General features: G+C 38.5%; 1 protein-coding gene across 1 annotated transcript; it reads right to left on the reverse strand.

The window, feature by feature from the left end:
* Positions 1 to 3,221: 3,221 nt before the first annotated feature.
* On the reverse strand, positions 3,222 to 19,152 carry sgk2a (serum/glucocorticoid regulated kinase 2a). Its single transcript, XM_049580905.1, has 14 exons — positions 18,963 to 19,152; positions 16,672 to 16,733; positions 16,428 to 16,492; positions 14,205 to 14,266; positions 13,800 to 13,857; positions 12,947 to 13,030; positions 11,524 to 11,655; positions 10,415 to 10,527; positions 10,200 to 10,236; positions 9,995 to 10,081; positions 9,733 to 9,828; positions 7,611 to 7,766; positions 7,116 to 7,205; positions 3,222 to 5,771 (listed from the first exon to the last, which is right to left on the reverse strand). The coding sequence occupies exons 3-14, from the start codon at positions 16,446 to 16,448 to the stop codon at positions 5,616 to 5,618; spliced, it is 1,092 nt and encodes a 363-aa protein (XP_049436862.1). The 5' UTR covers positions 16,449 to 16,492; positions 16,672 to 16,733; positions 18,963 to 19,152; the 3' UTR covers positions 3,222 to 5,615.
* Between the last annotated feature and the right edge of the window lie 2,997 nt (positions 19,153 to 22,149).

Consider the following 22,149-nt stretch of genomic DNA (forward strand, 5'->3'; position numbering starts at 1 on the left):
TCACACTTTAACCCCTCATATCTTTGTTGTTTTAACTTTGACTGAAAAATCCTTCCACCACTTAAAAAAAAAACACACATTACATTATCCTTACCAACATTTTTTAAATCGAAATATGTGCGTTTGTTTTTCTTGTTACTGGTCTCTAAACAGATCATGGCTCTGTCTAGCAGCTGCTCAGCCTCTGTTGGACAGAGCCAGAGGCTAATCTGTTTAAAGAACAGGAAAATGGATGTGCATAAAATATCAGTCAGCACCATGTAATGTGTGTGTTTTTTAATCTGGTGGAAGCATTTTTCAGTCAAAGTTGAAACAACAAAGATATAATGGTTTATAGTGTGATTTGCTGTGCCCTCCCCATTGACTCCAATAGAACTGCCACCAAAGTCTGGTTCCTTGAGTGCTGTCACTGCTGTCGGGACCATTCCTTCTTTTATATTTTCCTTGTTAGCTGATATCATTCACGCACACTGCAAAACATCTCAACAAGAAATACAAAAGGACCCATATAGATTGTTTGTGTTTCAAATGGTCAATATAGTATGGCTGTGACATCACAACTTGAATACTGACTGTGTGCATTCCTCTATAGAGCGTTTTGATACTTTCACAGTATTCATATAGCACCTATGCCTGCTTTATTTTTCAAATGACATGGAAATCTGACTTTTCACATCACGTTTCCAACACACTGTGGCCCTTTCCATGTGTGTTTTGAATATTTAGTGCTGACAGCATTTGCACGTTAATGTCACATAAAAGCTGCTGTCTTTATACAAAACTAGTAAAATTAAGTTGGCTACATAATGGTAATGGAAACAAGGGAAAAACTATATAAGCCTATGTTACACACACTACTGTATGTGTGTTTTATGCAGCCTTAAGTTCTGTTAATATTTTTGATGCATTCAGTGCCGTCAATGAGTCAATTACCCGGTTCATGAGTTGCGTTTCTTATTTTGACCACTAAGTGGGGCAGTTAAACAGTCATGCAGATGGAAAGCTGCTGCTCAGGTCACAACTCCCCACCTGCCTTTTCTCTCCCTCCAAGTGAACAGGAGTGTCTGTTAAGATTAATAATTGACCTTTTGATCACTCTGGAAAATTTAAATTTATGAGTCTTTGCTGCTGAAGGTGACCACTGATTGCAGTGCTTCGTTTGGTTAAGAAATCAAACAGAAGAGAAGTGATAAAAACAGATGAGACACACCGACAAAAAAGAGACAGAACAGCCATAACAAAAATATAGTGACAAATCTTTTAGACTTAATGACATTCCTTTATACCTAAAACCTTTTCCAAGACCCATTTTGCTCTTTAAAATATGAATTATCTTTGTTTTACCAGTGCTTACATTGTTCATTAATTGGTTTCTTTTTTTATCATTATCTTGCTTTGTTGATGTCATTGGTTTATGATATATTTTCTTATCTTGTGTTTATTGATCCTTGGAAACCTCTTTGTGTTGCTATAAAAAGTTACCATTAATATCTGGATTTTATGACACAAACATAAACACAGACAACATACAGTGAACAATAATAACAGGAAAAAATAACCATCTGTACATATGTTACAGCACACAGGATATACTCTTACAATTTGTAACTCTTTTTTTTTACCTTCTACTACTATTTACAAAAATATTGTTGGTTCACATCATTGATGATGTTTGAGAGCTGAAGTTGTGGTGCTATTGTAATTAACATTAAGTAAGCTTTTGTTCACCTTTTTATATACTATGTCATAAAATAGATGTGCTTGTGCCTTTGAAGTGTGCGCTGTCATAAATGTGTTCCTTGCTGATGAATCAGAGTGGATAAACATTAATCAGATGACTGCATTAATAGAGTTTGTTTAATGAAACAACTTCTGTGCTAAACAGACTTTGGGTAATTGTGTCCTCACCCTGTTGTCAACATGTTGCCTCTCTCAAGTTGCACAACATTCTGTGTCGGATATGACCTGAGACTCACTTTCCTGTTTTGTCTGTTCAGTAACTTTGTTCAAACCTCTCAAAAGTTAATATTGTATTTAGTAGTGCCCACATACAGTTTGTCATTAGTGAGAGATGTGTGTCTTAACACACGTGCACACAGATTAAATTTACATTATCACTCGTGCCAAAAGATGATGCAGCTGAACACACACAAAAACCACACACGTGTGCAAGCATCAAAGTGTTGAGCTGCTGCTCTTTTGTGCTCAAAATTAACATCCCTGTACCTGCTGAGTGTGTATTTGTTTGTTTTGGGTTCACTAATTCCACCGGGCTCTGCTGGCTCCATACACAGATGATTACAGTTGGTGACTGGCCTGGAAACATACACACACAAACACACAAACACACTGCACTCTGAATTATGAGTACGTCATGGTTTGAAGACAGCAGCTATACGGGTAGGAAGAGGAGCTGATTTCAAGTACCAATCTTTTATTTATGCCTGTCAGTTTGTATGCAATGGATCCTTTTAATCTAATGCAAAGACGTTAAGGCCCCGTTGTTTGTAAATGAACATTTTTCAATTAAAAAAACAACTTTAAGTTATGTATGTCATGTTATTTTCTTATTGACAGCTTGCTAAGGTTAACAGTGCTGTCTTTGTGATATGAAACCATAGCTTAGCAGGCTTAATTTAAACATTATGGCTTTGCAGTTTCGTTATAGATAGGCTGTAACCTACTCCCAGTTGTGAATTGCTCTTCTTACACAAGATAACATAAGAAAAAAAAAATAGTTGTTGTGACTGTTCCAGCTCTTTGCATTTTGGGATACAGTAGACGAAGCAGGCTGTTCAGATGCATACTGGAAAATATAAAAAATAAATCTATATCTAAATTATGGTGGAGTAGAAGTAGCAGAGTAGAAAATGGAATACTCAAGTAAAATCCAAGTAAGTTTCCTTTAAACAGTACTTATGTTCAGTATTTCAGTAAATGTATTGTTATTTTCCACTTCCTGCAATAACTGAACTGTACCTGTGTTTATGATGTCACTTTATCTCAGTCATCATATTAAGCAATAAAGGCGTAATATACGGCAAAGTTCACTCAGGTCGTCACCGAGGTGAAGTGATTTTAACATGCAGATTTTACAAGCTACTCACTGATTGGTTAATCACCAAAAACATTGTCTCTGTTATGCACACACGTTAAATGACTCATCCAAAGGAACATGTAAATGTTTTGACAGATATTTGATTTATTAACATGTTTTCTATACACACACACACACACACACACACACGTGACCTGACACTCTTTCATCAGCTATCTATTAACAGGATCAGTCAAGGAACAACGGCTTGGCATGCAGGGTTACAGTTTCAGAAGGCAAACGATGAGCAATGAGGGCCAGAGCAGCATTCGTCTGAGTGACTTTAGACCATTTAGGAGAAATTATTAAAGCTGCATTTCCCCTGTGAGCGTATCTGGTTTCCAGCATCTGGTATATTGTTCTGTAAATCTAAAACTTTGAGCAAAACTAACGTTAGTCTTTTAAAGCAGGTAAATAGGGATATTCTATGTTCAGCAACTGAAAGAGAGAAGCTTCTTTAATACCAGATGTCAGGTATATAGATATGTAAATGACATAATAAAAATAACAAGGACATCAGATGTACAAATGCATCACCCAGCACTGTCAACGTCAAGCACCATCAATCACCAACTTCATTTATCATCACGTTATTACAGTACATCAAAGCTGCTACTGTATATTTACAGATGTTTCATACAGTATTCAATATAACACTAACATGTATCATGAAACAAAACTAATCAATATCACTGTTTGCTATCTACAAGCTAAAATCTTTTCCAAGCTTCCCAGTTACAATTCATAAAACCACAGTCCACAGAATAAACACTGTGTAGCTAACTGACATTTTTTTTAAAAGTGCTACACGGAGCATTTTTTAATACCAGTGCATTATCTGAAAACTAATTTTGACACTTTGGCATAATTGCCTTAAACAAACCAGACCACTGTTGTGAGAGCCTTTGTTTCACACCAACTGTATCACTCACTGTCTCATATATATTATATTACAATTATTCTTAGCTGAGTTTTCGTCGTCTTTCTTTTGTCAAACTTTTTGTTTTGGTCTTCAGTCAAGAAAAAAACAGATGTGATTTTGTCATCAGCTTTGTTTACACAGGAAGATCACTACCATCTTGTTTGAAGTACAAGGGAAAGCGGACTTTATGTACTTAATAACAATGATTACAAAGTGCAGTTTGTCCCAGCAATTCAGCAGTTTCCCTGTGAAATCTGACCCTGTAGGACGATGTGAAAAGCCAGTAGAGACAGCCAGTCATCTCAGTTTTCCTTTATCATAGCAATGTGACAAAAGTGTGAAATGATAGTTGTTTTTTGATATTTGATGTTAAAGTGAAAAACACGGCTGGTTAAAGCAGTAGATTTTTTTCCCCATCTGTGTCTGCTGGGTATGAGTGTGGTATTATTGATATTAAAAAAAATCGAACTGCCTTTTTCATTTCTTTTTTTGGATGCTGTCTTCTTTCAAAGCACTGGTGGTGAACCTAAGGGTTATTGTTTCTGTTCACATAAAAAAATCAGATGTGTTTTTCTGTAAAATTCATCAGGGATCAGGGAGACAGACACTATTAAGGGCTCTATTTTCATGCAGGTATAAAGCCAGCATAAGGGCAAAATAAGTTTTATGCTCTTTACCTCAGATGCAGGTCTATTTTCAGGGCAATAGGTGTACAGGCACAGACCTCTCCATAATCACAAAGCACCTTTCATGTATGTTAAGTTCTTCCTCTTTATGTTTGCTACATGGTTTGTTTTCATCTAAGCTACTGGAGATTGATAGAGCAATAAAATACAAATTTAAATGTTGCTGAGGAAGATCAGTAATATCATCCACATGATTATAATCCAGTGACGTCAGCGCTGATGTTCTGTTTGATGTCCGAGTTTCCAAAAACAACTTGTGAAATGTCGGTTCAACAGTCTGATTTGAGAGATGTGCCTTGTGTAATTTTACGTATGTATTATAAATATTTTCCTTTTTATTTTATATTTTTTCCTCTGCTCAGAGCAAACTCCATGGCAGGGCATCACACTCACACCTCTTCCTGCTGTTGTTTGATGGTCATGCCTATTTCTGTTTGCACTTGAAATTTTGCCTTCATTTGCATCTGCACATTTTCAGGAAAATAGAGCCCTGAGTCCGGATGTACACAGGAAGACAATGTGGTGGGGGATTTCTTTTTGAATAGACATAATATGACAATTTTTGTTCATAAAATAATTATCAAACACACTCGTTATTCCACTGAAGATGAATGGAATAACAATCATTTTTGGTAACATGTTTATGCAGATCCTCCCTATCTCTCTAAGAACAAACCTGGGACTTTCAGGCAATCTTTTTGGAACATATTTTAACCATAAATGTCTCCATTGCAGGCGTGCTCCCTCTGCTACACCCTCAAAAGGGAAAAATCGGGAAATCCCTGCAATAGTCAAACATAGATGACATGTCGGGATTTCTGCAGTGCTTCGTGAGGAGCTCTTATTTTCGTGAGACTCAAAAAAAGAAATATCACTCCATTAAAAGAATCACCCTGTTCAAACTCCTGCCTCACAGAAAGCTGTCCTCAGTGGCGACGAAGGAGAACCCATTGAAGGCGTTGTTGGAGCTGGTGCCGGCGTTGAACTCCGGGGTTCGACTCACGGAGTTAGGAACCATTTCCCTGGTGAACTCTGGATCAATATGCTGAGTGTCAGCCGGGCCTCTCTGAAAGATGAAACAATCTGTGTAAGTGATTTCTGAAAATAATGGACAAGGTGGAAGGGAAGTTTCTTCTGGCAGATTTTTTGATTTCTGTAACAGAACATGTCAGGATGCACTATCCCGCATACTCCATGTTGCTATGGTTACATGCAGCTGCATATATATTGTCATCAGATACCAATGCTTTGGGGTGGTAGTCAACCACCAACCCAACATGTTGATATTAGACAACTTGGGAATGAGACTCAACAATAAACCATCTTTCTCCAGAGTAACATGCAGCACATTTAAAGTTTTTAACTAATTTAAAAGTAATTAATCCTGTTAGTAAATCAGAAATAAGTATTTTCGATGCCATGGTACTATAAATAAGTGTGATTAAAGGAGCTGTATGCGACATTTAGAGCATATCTATGAGTCTGTTTAAAACTGGTATTAACATGCATCTTGGGTGATCCGATCCCAAATGGACAGCGTTAAATACAAGTGTATAGGAACACCAAGACGCATTGTGATCCAATCACTCAAACCACTTACAGAGGTGGTCTGGGGTGCATTTGACCCCATATCTTTTGTAGAATAAAAGGTAATATGTCCCGAGGTCTCTCTGACAAGGACATAACAGGAAAATACATCATCAATACAGGATGCGGTGGCTGTTTTGGTGACAGTGTGCTTACACTCTATAAGTTGTCCATTTTACAACGTGTTGGACGCCCTGTCACATGATTAATTTTGTCCTATGGATGGAGACATGTTGAATTTGACAGACAGTGATATGTCCAGCTGTACCAACAGAACCACTAACATGACTAGTGGACCGCTGGACCATCTACCACAACACTGGACAAAGAACCTTGAAATACAACACACACGGACGGAGCATGGCTACATTTTCTCCTCAGGATGCCATTACTCCACATATCTATCTTTACATAGCAAATGCTATATCAATTATCTGAAAGTCACATACAGCTGCTTTAAAACTAGACTCAGTTGCTAATACAAAGCATATCTGAGGATCACCCCTAGTACAATTTACTGGGGGCGCCCACTAGCTCAGTGTGTAAAGAGAGCGCCCCATGTACAAAGGCACTGTCCTTGCCACAGTGGCCATGTGCTGGATTCCAGCCAGTGGCCCTCTGCTGCATGTCATTTCCCGTGGGTTTTGTTGGCACTGCCACTGGAAAATGTGTTGTGGGTGATAAAATGTAAGGGGAGGTAAATGATTCTATTTGAGGAGGTACACAGATGTCTAGATGTGCACACACAGCTGACAAAAGACAGAGAGCAGGGACAGACTTAATATGTAACAACAGTTAGCGTTCACAGCCTAAAACAACTCACCACATTCGGGTTGTAAGGAGGAGTGATTCTCTTGTGGTAAAGGTCGTCCCAGTTGATTGGAGAGAAAAATGTGTGGTTCTTTATTTCTAACTGTAAATAAAAGAAAGAAAACTTATACATGTGTACTGTATATAGTTATATTGACATTTCCCATTCCTCCTATTAAGAATTCAGAAAAACTGGCACTTTGATAGAGATCTACACAATTACTGTGCTGTTTTAACTATGAGAAACAAAGTATAAAAGTGATGTCATCCTGGTACATTTTCTCAGAGGTACTGGGTGAGATCTGTTCTTAGAAAAGATCCAAAGTCCTTTAAAGATGTCTTCTATTGCTCGAGGCTCGTTTCCCAAACACGGAATAAACTTAGTCCTAAGTTAAAGCAGCATTTAATGGAGTGGTCCTTTGATCATCCTTTGTCTAAGACTGGGCTTATTTCTTGTCTGGGAAACAATCTGGTTCAATGTGTAGCAACAGTTGAAAGACACACTCACAAAGTCGGCGATGGCCCCGAGGCGTCTGTGCTGGTCCTTCTGCAGGAGTCCCACCAGCAGAGAGCAGACGGCATCAGACTTCCCTGGAGGCAGTGGCAGCGGCTTGTGGAGAATCCCATCATACATTTCACCAACGTCACGGCTGTAGAAAGGAGGCTGAAGAGGAGGGAAGGGTACAAATATCATTAGTATGAAAGGATACAGGGCAATTTAACATATTATTAATATTGCACAAGTTTCATTAGATGTGTTCACTTGTAAGAAGCTGGAAATCCATGTTCATTATTCCTAGGACCATGAGTGTTGACCTTGTCTCTAACAGGTTGTATGTCAGATTGGTGTGTGCCTTTTTGTCCTGAGTGTACGGCAGATTAAGATTTAAGATTCAAAATTCATATACATATACATAAATGCAAAATAGACATATTCTATATGCATAAACTGAGAGTCTTCAGCCAAGGTAGCAGCTCTGTTAGACTCAACTTCAGACATGTTCAAAGTCCTACCCAGGGGCAAATCGTGGCCCTCAGCCAGATTTTAAACCGCCTGCTGCTTTTCTTTAAAAATATACAATATGTGGCCCACCATACAATATTGGTTAATCAAGCAAGATCATTTTGCATTTTTTCAATTTTTCCGCTAATGGCAGGACTATCATACAGTTTGTAGATGTGCACCAAGTAGAAACTACACAGACAGAACTAGTACGTGTTCGTAAAGATCATAAACAGACGAGAAACAAGCAAACAAACAAAGAAAGAGGCATTAAGTTGACAGCAAGAGCCACTGTTTTCAGAAGCAATGGAAAGCAATGTTCAATGGAAGATGAAAAAGTTGTGTTTGTCTAATTCAGTGGTTCCCAACTGGTCCGGCAACAGGGTCCAGATTTCTTCTTAGTCATTAGTTCAAGGTCCCACAGTTAATACAAATAGCGTCATACTTGCATTTGGCCATGTCATTGAATTAGTTTGCTGCCTCTGTCACGTAGCTGTCCGTTAGACACTCACTCCACAACGAAAAATGGCACTTCAAAATAAAAGCTCTGTGCTGGAAATGTACTGGACTTACAAATAAACAGTGGTTTTTTTTTACAACCTTAACACATTCTGGAGTCATCTGTAGTCCATTCGGAATGGGACCAAGACCTACTTTTGGACTGCATCCCATCAGTTGAGAACCTCTGGTCTAATTTGTATGTGATTTTTATTTTTTTTAACCCATATAATGCAAGAGGACGTTGGCCCCAGGTATTTTCAAATTATTTAATCTGGCCCCCATTCAAAAAAATGTTTGGACACCTCTGCTCCACTTAGTAGGGCTGCACAACTCTTTTATAGTCACTGCAATGTCAACTTGCACAATAAACACATTGTGAAAAACTGCATTGAAAGTAATTTCCTGTCAATTCAACAAGGAGATTCTCGTAGCAGTATACTTTTCTGTATCAGAAAAGCAGAATTGAGTAGTCTAATATCTGTTTATCTATCGCAAGTAATATTGTTATCACAGCATTCAACAACTTTATCACATATCGTATATTTTCCTCATATCAGGCAGCCCTAGTAGATAGGCATAGCAGTGGTACTTTGAGCGAAATGCCAACATCACTGTGTTTATAATGACATACAGTAATATTTCCCATGTTTGTCATCCTAATTAAGTGTGTTAGTATCATGCATTTTATTAATTAGCACTGAACACAAAGTATAACTGAGGTTTCAGACTAGACCAAAGTGGTGGCCTGACTGGCTGACAGATGGCCTGCGAGGTTACGAAGGGTCAATTTTCTATTCTCTGTTTTTATTTATTATTATTATTTATGGTCCCAAGAGGACTGATCCTACAATTTTAGAGATGCTCTGACCTTTTCCTAAGCAATGCAACCAGGCCAAAATTTCTACTTGTACATGAAAAATATCCAGCAGAATGAAATGTACTGATCATGTTCATGATCCCCTGAAGCTGAACCCATTATAATTTGGACATTCCATAAGATTTCCTTTAACACCACCTTCAAATGAAAATGTTGACCCTGTACATAAGATATACTCTATTGTTGTCTAACGTGAAGATGCTTCCAAAAGGGATAACGTACAAATCAGCCACACGCAAACACACATACCAGGCTGTAGATCATCTCATAGGTGACTGCTCCCAGACACCACCAGTCCACTGTCCTGTCATAGGCTTCTTTACGAAGAACTTCTGGTGCCAAGTACTGCAGACAGTAATGATGGAAAAAGTATAAAATATATATTATATATTGATGTCACTGTTAGTTCCCTGCACCTCTTAAATTTAACCATGTAGGACATACAGTATGTTGTGTGACAGATAAGTCATCTAATGTCCTTTTCCCTTTTAAATGTATGTTTTTTACTCACTTCTGGAGTTCCACAGAAAGTCGAGGTGGTTCCCTCTGGCTCTACGCCTTCTTTACACAGTCCAAAATCTGTCAGCACCACATGGCCCTGCACACAACAAACCACAAGCAGGGACATATCAGTCACACAAATATAATCACAATTACAGCAAAACAAGACTAAAACATGTAGAGGAGGAGGATGTTTGAAGCAGAACTAGACTCACCTGAGAGTCTAAGAGAATATTCTCTGGCTTCAGATCTCTGCAACAAACAAGAACAAACAAAATGTCACAACAGAAAGTAAAAATAGATTGCTTATGAATTTACTGTTTTGTTTTGTTTTATAGTAAAAACCCAGAGCCTCTACACTCTGGATGTAATAGATAGTGATTCCGGCCAACTCATTAGGTCATTTTAATAAATGTTTCTGAGTTCTCACCTGTAAACAATGTTGAGAGAGTGAAGATAGCCAATGGCGCTCGCTACCTCGGCTGCATAGAATCTGGCTCTGGGCTCTGAGAAACACCTCTCTCTTTGCAGGTGGAAGAACAACTACAGACAGAGAGACATACGGGTGGACACATAAACACAGCATGGAGAGGATGGAGGGAGAAATCAACCTGACATTAAAAATAAAATACTTTCAGCCAAGGTCTGAGGTAACATGCTTTAGCTCTGTCTGATCTGATTAATATGCATAAATAAAGGATTACTTGTTAGGGTATTGTTACAGTGCAGCCTGCTGTGTCCTAGCCAGTTAACAACAAGGAAGCAAAATGCACAGGAATAAGATCATATGATGTTAATAGCCATAAAAACTTATTTAAATCTGGCAGAAAGAATGAAATCAAATATTATTGATAGTTCTGAAACCGCACACCAATCTAATTAAGAAGATAGAGGATGTTGTGTTTAGTGTTCTTGTGTGTCAAAGAAATGGTTCAATATTTTAGGAAATACACCTATTTTCTTTCTTATCTGGCACTAGGTGATAAGATTGACAAAAGATCATGTCTAAATATGAAGCTACAGCAAGTATCTTGTTAGCCTAACTTAGCATAAAGACTAGAAGCAGCGGGAAACAGCGAGCCTGGTTCTGCCCGATAATTGTTGACAGTTTGGTACAATTATACAGATACAAGCGATTCAAATATAAATGAGAAAATTAGTAGCATCCTTCAGATGATAGCAGCACTGCCGCTAATAATGTCTCTTAAAATCAAGATCCTGTTGCTTCCTGTCTATCAGGTTGTTACGAAATGGTTTATGTTCAGTCAAGGCAGTTTATGTCATAAATCTGACTGTATGACACACACATTATAAAGTCTACAAGGTGTTGACAAAGACTTTTATTATAGGAAACATTTACTATCTGAAAATTAACATGGTGACTCAAACTAATAGTCAGCTAACCTTTGTGGGGGTTTTTTGGACGCAACATTCGCTCCACGTCAAGTCAATTTCTCAATTCTCAATTTCTCACCACGTCCAATGGAAATAAAGTATTCTGTGTTGGTGTTTGTATTTATTTAGTTCAAAGACACATACCTCTCCCCCATTCACATAGTCAAGGACAAAGTAGAGCTTCTCCGGGGTCTGGAAGGAGTAGTGGAGCCGGACCAGAAAGGGATGTTTCAGACTCTTCAGCAGCACATTTCTCTCTGCCATAATGTTCTTTTGCTAAAGAGACAAGAGAGTGACATGGTGATGAATGCATAAATCAAAATCACACAAATACAGGAATCATACAGAATACACATTTATCTAAACAACCACCGCTGTTTCCACAGTTACTTTGGTTATTCCACCTCTGCCATGTCCGCTATTGTAAAGAACATACACTGATACTCTTTGGTAACTGGGGATAGCTATTAATAGCTACTGGGGAAAACAAAAGCACAATGACTAATGATTTTCCTTTGTGCTGTAAATCAAGCCATCATTTTCCCGGGACATTGTGCCCTGTGGCAGACTGAAATGCATTGTGAAAGCAAGGTTTATGGGGAACCTCTCTAAATGTCGGTGGTGTCATGATTCTGTGGCCATTACATTGTCCAGTTAACAATTACTTCATTATGATAGGTTAAAGAAAAAAACTTGTCTATTTCCACTTTGAAATAATCAGAATCTGATCACATTCGGCAAGTCATGTTGTCCACAACAGTCATGTGGAGGCTCCTCACTACATAAAAGCTTTCTGCACAATTTATTACTTAATTTCACTTTTTTTTTTACTCAATTCTTGATTTAGAGATGACATGTATCAAAAGTGTCATGATTACTGAAGAGAAAGAATTCAATTTAATGTGTAATAATTGTCTAAATGCTGTTTCAGGTTCTCTTCCTGTCTGAAGGGATTGTTTTCTGGGACTTTGACATCATGTTTAAATTTAAGTTCCAGTAGGACAAAATGAGAAGAACAAAACAGGACAATCATCTCTTAACACCAACACTTCAGCAGAAACAAACAAATGTAAGGTGGACAAGTATGTTTGATCGGATACTCTTGTTGCTCAGTTTATTTTCTGGGAGTTGTAAAATCTGTCCTTTGTACAGAACAAGCTGCAGATTAGATAAGATTCAGATCGTGTTGCTGCGTCAAAACACTGTTTACTAATAACACTCATAGATACTGAAGCACACTTCACACACACACTTTTTCCTCTTGGCTCACTGAGGTATTTTCCACCTTCATTTAACTTAGCCTGGCACATCAGAGTACTGTGCAATCTAAAATACGTTTGTCCCCTAGTAAGTAAGTTTGTTTTTCAAAATATTTTACTCCGGTGGAATTTAATAAAAAGTAATTTCTGAGCCAGACTGCAGAGTCTCCTTCATCATTTTTAAGATGGAGCTTTCAAGCGTTGGAGTCTAAGTGAGGCTTGGTGTGTGTCAGTGTGGAGACTCTGTAGAGAGAAATTACAATGCCAGAAAGGATCAGCTCTCATTAAAAATGGACAAGCAAGCCCACCTCTTTCTTCTTCAGGATGATTTTCTTCTGCAGCACTTTGACGGCGTAGAATTTGTTGTTGGCTTTTAGCTTGGCGAGCAGGACCTGCATGGAGGTTTGTTTGTCAGTGCTTTGTTTAGTAAACAGACTGCACCACCATCTCAGCGCGCCACTGTCACGACATTGCATCAAACCCCACTGAGAGCACAACACAGATATGTGATCTGTGGAAACACATGATGCTGAGAAATCTGATAATGTGCGTTGATACAACATCTTGACTGGCAGCCAATAAAAATACTGTTAGAATCAGTTTTATGCAGAAACACAAACCTGCCGACAAAGAAGTATTCACATTAAGAGTTTATTGTCTTCCTGATGTGTAACATGTCTCTGGTGCTGTTTTATTTTCTAGTGTTTTGCTGTTCCATTGACTGGATGACGTTCAGGTAACCTTAAGAGGCTTCAGCGGACTGTAAAGTTAATGATTCATGAGGCAGGCAGCACATTTTGATCAGACAGTAGTCAGCAGGTAGACTCTCTCTGACCCTGTCTGCACAGTCAGCAACAGCTCACTATCTCTCTCTCTCTCTCTCCTCTGTCTGAAAAAGTCAGGACAATAAAATCCCTGTTGCTAATTGGGACTAACTCCTAATCTATACACCCTACGATTAATTCCTGAAACAGGGTCAACCATCAGTTAACGTCACCTGCTGTCACAGAGAGCGTACATGGTTAAAAAGCACTTTCTCTGCTGGTGAATATGTGACCAGGTGTGAGTTATAATAAGGAAACTGCTGACAGAAAAACACGACTTATATTAAACCATAAAGAGATAGATAGATAGATAAATAAGTAATTGTTTCAGTGTTACCTTTCCAAAGGTCCCTTTACCAATGACAGCCAAGAAGTCAAAGTCAGTGGGTCTGGCACTGAAACAAGATGGAGAGCAGTTTATAAAATGGTGGACGAAATTACATAATCACCTCTGAAGCACTTTATTTGTAATAGCTTACAAATGGTAGAAAGGCTACCAGCAAAAACAAACAGTACTTTGTTTAAATGACCCTTCTCTTAAAAGTGGCATTTCTGTTACATAAAATACAGAATACAGTACAGCATATAAATCATTAAAGATTCTGTTTGTGGAATTTTTACTGAAGATATGTGGTCCAGATGATGGAAATTTCACTTGTAGCGGACACAGTTGTAGGTTATTTTTGATAGATAAGTAGCTGTAAATCTTGAATGTGAATACAATGAGAGCAGAGCGACTGACTGTGGGTTTGCTGAAGGTCCCAGGTTGACATCAACATGAGGAGGGGAGGACGGTGACCGCAGCTGGAGGACAAATAAACACAAAACAAAGAGGGCTTCACGTGCATTTTTTTTAATAAAGACACATAAACTGTTAATAAGCAACCAGTCATGTTGACTAGTTGCACAAGAGGAACGTCCTAGTATTTACATTTTGTGTGCTTACAGATTTGTCAGTATAATTGACCTTTCGCTAAGCCCCGCCCCTTTGTGATGGTCCGTCAAGCTGTCTGAGTAACGTGTAGCCCACACTGTAAATAACTGCACTCCCTGAAGAAATATTATCATACTTTTGGGAAAATGAAACAGTGATTCCAGAGAGAAGCAGACAGAGGGGTCTACAGTCTGTGTTTGAAGGATATATCCAGGATATCAAACTGACTCAGCAGCAACAACAGGTTAAAAAGACAAAGATAGTTAGAAGCTAAAGCCGAAATATAGGCTACAGATCACTTTGTAAAAGTCAACCACCCCATCACTGCTGACTATAAAGGGAGACTTTGCCAATATTGAACCAGCTGTGTGGCATCGCAGTGTGTGCCAGCACCTGGACCTCCGCCGCCGAACGGGCAGTGATCTCCTGGGGTCAAACAACATTCATCTGCACACAATGTGATGCCACACAGCTGGTTGAATATCAGAAAAGTCTTCCTGCTTCCCTTCGCTGGTTCCTGTACAGCAGGGTCAGTCTTTGTTTCACTGTTATAATCATTAAAAAGCAAAAGCAGCATGTGTATACATTCAGTAGGCTATATCTTCAGTAGCTAGCTAGCTAACCCTACACTTTTCAGGGTTTGATTTTGGTTTTGGAACAGGGAAGAAAGGTATATCTTTTTCCACCCTTGCCAGGTAACAAGTATCATTAATACACGACGTGCCCCAGGCACAACATTTAGCTCCAAATCCACAAAACCAGCCTGAAAATGAAGGAAATCTGAAACGATTGCTTCAGAGTCGATGGAGCACAGCTGTGTTGTTGTCGGACCCTGGTCTGAGCCGGGCCGATGCCACGTTATGACTGGCCAGTCTGTGTCCTAGTGGGGACAATTTAATGGCTGTGCATGTAAATGCATTGTTTTAGCGTTTGGTGATCTGTTTGTGCATGGTCCTTTAATAAAGACTGATAACAAGACTAATTTTTAATTTCTAAGTCAACAAGACTAGAACTAAGGTGTTTTTAATTCACATTCACCATTCAGCATCCCTCAGAATATCATCTTTCCCGAGTCTGGTGTTTTCAGATTTTATGTATTAAAATCTCTTCTGGCCTCATGCAGACTGAAAATCAGAACTTAAACAAAAGATGTGTTTTCAAATTTAGTGTGTCTCAGTGTGAACCTTAGTTCAACTGGTCTGACATAGATAGTAGAAAAATAAAGTACAAATTCACACAAATTCTCCATTTAAAATAACAGTCTTTAATTTTTATTGTGACACAAATAGTCTCCATAATCTGGTAGCACACAAACAATGTTCCCAAATGGGAAATAATCAGCCTGAGGATACAAACACGAGGATCTGAGTCACACTGCTTTGTGCTGAATGATCACTGTGTGATAAAAAGATGAAAAGATCCCTCTGTTAGAGATCACCTGTTTAATATGCATTACAGGAATTTTTGGGGGGCGGTGGAGATAAATTTACATGAATGACTTTAAGAGGAAAACACCACCTGAATTAAGAATTCCATCATGTTTTATCCACTACAATCAGTTTGTGAACATGAGCAACTCACTCTCAAAGCCAAAAACCAGAGAAGTAAGTCTAAAACGTGTGATGTCATCAAGTATAAAGTCTGTAGCTGCTCTTTAGACAGTGTCATCTATAACATTTTTCCCAGTTCATTGTCTGTAGAGCAGCTCCAGACTTTAAACTCTGTGACATCACAAATCTGAGTTTTCAGATTTGGGGGAGAGTTGTTCAAGTTTACAACTTTTTTGGACTCTCTCAGACAATAGGAATAACATGCATGAATTTGAAAAATGGGCATAGTTCCCCTTTAATGTAATGTGACATGACATGATGTCGCTAATAATAATTCGCTCAGAAATCTTTCAACAAACATCCTTTTCTTGATAATGGAGTTCACCCTGGGCTGCAGGCAGATTCCCTGTCACATGGTCCGACATGAAATAAAGCATCACGCAAACATTAAAGAGAGACCCTCTGACTGAAATACACTCACATTACAGTTTGCCATGGCCATTATCCATTCCACTCCCGCTGATCCAGCATCAGTGTCTGACAGACCTGTGAGGGGAGACACTGAGGGTCATGAGGCTGGCAGATGTGCAGGATGTAACTTTGGTAGTGAACTACTTTCACTTCAACATTTTCTCATTTCACAGATAAGATTTCTTCTCATGAGCCAGGGCTCAGAGTGTGTGTGTGTGTGTGTGTGTGTGTGTGTGTCTTGATAAACTGCTGACCTCAGTATGATAACCTGAGAATCCAGAGGAGCTTGTAGTTCTGGTTTGCAAGGAACAAGATGCTGGAACAACAGAGACAATGAAGGGCATTGTGTAGTTATTCTGTGTCTGTGTGTGTGTTTGTGTGTGTGTGTGTGTGTGTGTGTGGGTACAGACTGTATCAGTGACCACGTTTACATGGTAAATATTGCTGTTCACATATCTGTCAAAACATACGGGATGAACAAAGTCTCTCTCTCACACATATACACACACAGAAATGAAACAAAAGTTCCAGTTTACTCCAGTTTATAGGCGCAGATTTCAGGGAGGAGACATAGAGGACACGTCCCTCTCAATATTTAGAACATGTTCAATTGTCTTTCCTGATAAAAACATGAAAGTAGCAGAGAACTTTTATTTTGAGAAAATTAAAGATATTTATATCTTAAACTGACGCAGTAAAAGGCACAGATTGGTGTTTGATGCTCAATTTTTTCTGGCAGAGGACCCCTAAGCCCCCCATTTCATATGCCCCCCACCTAATGTTGAAACACTCTTGCTTCAGTTTGTTTGGCCTTCAGGAGCTCCAGCACCTGTTCTATTGCTTTTAGGCATAAAGACAATGGAAGAGCCAAATCTGACGTTTAAGTTTGCTGACAATTTTTCTATCAGACTTCATTTACTGTAATTTTATAAAGCTATGATCACAGACATTTTGAGGCCACACAGATCTACAATAAATCTGCAGCAATTAAAGATTTGATACCCACTTCAGCTCCGGACCTACTGAGAAACACGCAAAACAAGAAAAGATCACGTATAACAATAACACTAAGAGGTTAATAACTATCTGGAGAGAGGTTAATGTCAAACTAGCAGATTTAAAAACAAATATAAGAATCTTAAGTTTTGACTCCTGGACCAAAAAGCATGATCTAACACTGACTGAGTCCCCTTTTGGACTTGACTCTTTATTACGCAAGTCAAAAGCTGAGCTTCAACAGTTTATTATCTCCATTATAAATTAATCTACATGATACTGCCAACTTGTGTCTGTTCCAAAACAAAATATTCCATTAATCAAACTATCACAGTCTGCACTGCAACATTTATATGATTTGAAATTGTCCATTTTACCAAGGTGTGCTCATGTTTATGGCAGTTCTCCCACATTGTCATCAACGCGAGGAACAGAAAACTTGACTCCACTCAATTTAGGCTACATGCAAGTCACATACATATCCAAAGCATTCTCAGTTTTTCTTTTGCAGTTTAGTTAACTGGCTGATTGCAAGATAAGAAAAATTAATACAATTCAGCTCCTGAATAGACTGAAGTCTAGATGAATTAATCAGAGACCTCATCCATAAAATAAGTGCACAGCAGGATACAAATATATGGAAGTATATGTATTCACTTAAAAAAAACTGCACTTTTTTTCTGAATTAACGAGATTCTATTCTAATCTTGCTAATTAAGGAAAAACAAGAGTATTTTTTTCCGTGAAAACCTTTCTCAGAATTTTGAGATAATAATCTTATTAATTCAGAAAAACAGGGTAAATAAATGCCCTCATGAATGCATAATGCTTCCGTATCAAGAGGACAAAGATGTCTGTAGATTAAAATGATGATGCAAAATTATTTGTTCTATTAATTTTTTTAAGTCTTCCACAATCAGGTAAAACTACATTTTTTTTTGCCAACAACACTTGGGGAAACATCCTGAGGTTTATTCCTCACAACAGGAAGGAGACTGATTCACCAAATCAACTCATTTTCTTTTACAAACTTGAAAAACAAATAGATTTTTTTTCGGGTGATAATGTAAAGGTATCCCACAATAAGTCTTGCAGGAGATAGCTATGACAAATATAAACTCACTAGGCTATTTAGTTTATTACAGAGCCTCCTCAGAAATATTAGCCTATGACTTTTCATCAAAGAAGAAAAAATTACTCATTAACTGAATTGGTGATCTGAATAAGCCAAATTTAAAGACCAAAAAGTTTGACTAGACAGTCTGAACTCTGCATAGACTAATAGTGATATCACGGAGATCAATAACCTGAGGTCATAAACTCAGTAAGTGTCTCAGATGTCATGTCTGTTGTGAATATACCGGCATTGCATTAATATCAGCAGCACAATAACGTCACTAGCAAGTTAATTAGCTACACAGCAGTGTGAATTACAAGAAAAGTGAAGATCCTAAAATAGAAAATAATTTTGTAATTTGTAATTTAAGAGTAAACAAGTTTTCTATAGATAATCCGGGTGATACGTGTGAAATCAGTAGGGTTTGCTCACCTGTGTGCAGAGAGGAGATGTGTGTGCTCTGTTCAGGACTGTGAGGAGACTCAGACAGCTGGCAGAGAGGCTCGCGACTCAAGCTCATCAGAGGTCAGTGTTTTTAATTGTTGACGGTCATGGAGGAAGGTCGAGACTACCAGAGAGTGAATCATTGATGAAAAGTTACAGAGATTCAAAATGAGGCGGAGCAAGGTGTGTGTGTGTGTGTGTGTGTGTGTGTGTGTGTGTGTGTGTGTGTGTGTGTGTGTGTCTCGGAGAAAGGAGAGAGTTGCCTCCAGACTTCAGGCGAACTTTACTTCCGGACTCTGCTCTGCGCTTTCAAAATAAGAGAAGTAACCAATGCTTTTACTTTGTTTTTATATTAATTGACGGATGATTACTAAATATAGGCTACTACTATGACTAATGCAATGTTAGTGGGTTAAGACACTGCTAAATTTCAGAGGTGGGATCAAGTCATTGTTTTGCAAGTCACAAGTAAGTCTCAAGTGCTTCCACTCAAGTCCCAAGTGAAGTCCCAAGTCCTTAGCTTTTAGATTCAATTCCTAAGTTATTATGCACTCTTAAAATATAATTAATGCCAATACTGAATTTATAAAAATCACAAAATTAAAAATGTGCATTTATTTTTTAAAAAAGTTACTTAGCTGTTATGCTAATGTTAGCTAAGCATTAGCTTGCTATTTGCCTTGATAATCATCCGTTATGTTCAGTACTTGTTCCAGAAATGATTCAACATTTTGGGGAACATGATTAGCCTACTCTCTGTCTGTCCAAGATTTAGATGACAAAATAATGCATTTGCGCATTTGGTAAAAAACAGAGCTAGGAGACGATTAGCCTAGCTTAGCATGAAGAATTAAACCAGGGGAGAAGCAGCTGGCCTTGTTCTCTCTAAAATAAAGATAGGAACTGTTAAATAAACATAGACAGTGATTTAAAGGTCTAATGTGAAGATTTAGTGGCAACCTCTCCTGTGTGCCAAGCGTGTAGAAAAAGGTGGCTGAAGTGAAAACGTGAATGGCACTATCTAGAGCCAGTGTTTGATTTGTCTGCTCTGAGCTACTGTAGAAACAAGATGGCTGATTGCCATGGAGAAGGAATCTGACCGTATCAGAGATATTGGATAAAGGAGATACCCCACCGTAGGCTTATCCAATGTTAAGAAAACGGTTACTCTTCCTGTCTCCTAAGTGGGCATGGTTAGCTCTCCCTCCAATCAGAGCCTGTTCTCCCTCAACCTCCCTCAAACTTTGTCTTGATCTGTGCGGATGAAAAATGCAGCTTTAGTGTCAGAATGTTGGTAAGATGTGTGGCTTGTGGAAAATGAACCCAATGTTTACTTTAGTGACTATAGGGCGAAAGAATTGACCATAAATTGTGATCACGTTCATTTTCCTCATTGACGACAATACATTCAGAGCTGCTGCAATTTTCTACGGGGGCGTGGCGCTGACATCACTGAATCAGGAAGTGAGCTGAGTGGGGTATCTCGCTTTATCCAATGTCTCTGACCATATGTAATTTTGACACATTTACAGTTTCCTCCAAGGTAACCTTCTTCGCCCTGGACAGGCGCCCCGAGCAGTTGGATGTTTGGTGCCTTGCTCAAGGGAACCTCAGCAGTGCCCAGGAGGTGAGATGGCACCTCTCCAGCTACCAGTCCACACTCCATATTTGGTCTGGACAGGGACTTGAAGCGGTGACCCCTCCGGCTCCCTACCCAAGTCCCTATGGACTGAGCTACTGCCGCCCCAAGGTGACTTTTCTCAGAAGATGGAACGTGAAAACAGCCTTCAAGTGTCAAAATCTGCACATGCATCGTTCTGCAGAGTGACACTCAGTCTTCCAAAAATGAATAAATAATTTTAAGCAAATTACACTTTTGATTGAGAGGGGACTCTTAAAAGATTTTGAGCATTTTCCATTCCAGCATATAAGCTAGCTTTTATTTTGAAAGCAACAGAGTAAATGTCTCCCTTCTTCAAAGAATTAAAAAATAAGACACCTTCCATTAATAATGGAAGGTGTCTTATTTTTTCATGTGGTACTATAATAATATTATAGTACCACATGTTTACCACCCAACAGCTAATTGAGTTCTTCCATTTTGCTGGCTGTAGGCTTTCTGGCCTCTGCAACGAAACGAGAATGATAAGCAGTGACAGCAGAAAGGGCGTGAAAGGAGTTGTCGCCACCACAGCCAACTGTTGACGACAATACGGTCAATAGGGGGATGTGATATAAGCAAAGTTAGTTTATAGTCAATAGTACAACACACACAACACACCTACACAGGTACAGGAAACGCAGTGTGCATGATCCCTAAAAAAATAAAACAAGAGGCAGTGGATTTAATCAGACAAGACAGCTTTGGATGTTTATTAATTCATATGGACTGAATGACATTTGTGACCCAAGATTATCTTGACACACACGCACACACACCCACGCACGCACACACACACAAATCCCACCAGAGAGACACACAAAGAAGTAAAATTCCAAGAGCCCTTAAAACACTCCAGTAAAATAACTTTCATATCACAATATCAAATCCATACAGTGTTTTTTATCCATTTCTGACATATAATGTAAACATTTCGAAGAACACACTCTGAACATTGTTTCCATCACATGTAAACTGCAGAGAGCTCCATTTACTAGATTTAAAATCCATGTTTATAGTGCAAAAATGTAGATTTTTGCACTCTCTAGTGACCAAGTGTGGAACATCATGTAAAATCCATTTGGGTTTCACAGTTGTGCTAAAACATCAATGCAAAGTGTCCTTTTTTAACTATGAAGAATTCCAAAAAAAATAATAATTTAAGATCTTTTGCATATAGATATAAAAACTCAAAACATTGTTGTTTCTGTTCTCTGATTCATATTCTATATAAGACATTTTAACATTTTAAATTACAGCTCCTGTATCACTTGAGTTTTCACATTTAACGGTGCAGTGAGAAAGTACAATGTGGAGACTTTAAACACAAATGACTAATACTGCAGGACAGGGGAAAATGAGCAAAGGCTTTCTCTCTGTTTTAGCTTGTTCATCTGCCACAAACCTGAACCTTCTCCTCACAGTCTGAACAAAGTAGCTTATTTACTTAATAATCATGTTATTCTGTTACAGTGTAAGTCTGATAACATAAAGGAGCTGTAATATCAAGTGTCA

Source organism: Epinephelus fuscoguttatus, linkage group LG7 (genome assembly GCF_011397635.1).
Source record: "Epinephelus fuscoguttatus linkage group LG7, E.fuscoguttatus.final_Chr_v1".
NCBI classification, from domain to species: domain Eukaryota; kingdom Metazoa; phylum Chordata; class Actinopteri; order Perciformes; family Serranidae; genus Epinephelus; species Epinephelus fuscoguttatus.

What these genes read in the sequence shown, in the direction of transcription:
- sgk2a (XM_049580905.1), bottom strand. Translation starts at nt 16,448, where the DNA reads ATGGCCATGGCAAACTGTAAT. An exon ending in CTTTCTGTGGAACTCCAGAA is followed by an intron (nt 9,829 to 9,994) that starts GTGAGTAAAAAA and finishes TACTGTCTGCAG; the next exon opens with TACTTGGCACCAGAAGTTCT. An exon ending in TCGGGGCCATCGCCGACTTT is followed by an intron (nt 7,206 to 7,610) that starts GTGAGTGTGTCT and finishes TTTTATTTACAG; the next exon opens with TTAGAAATAAAGAACCACAC.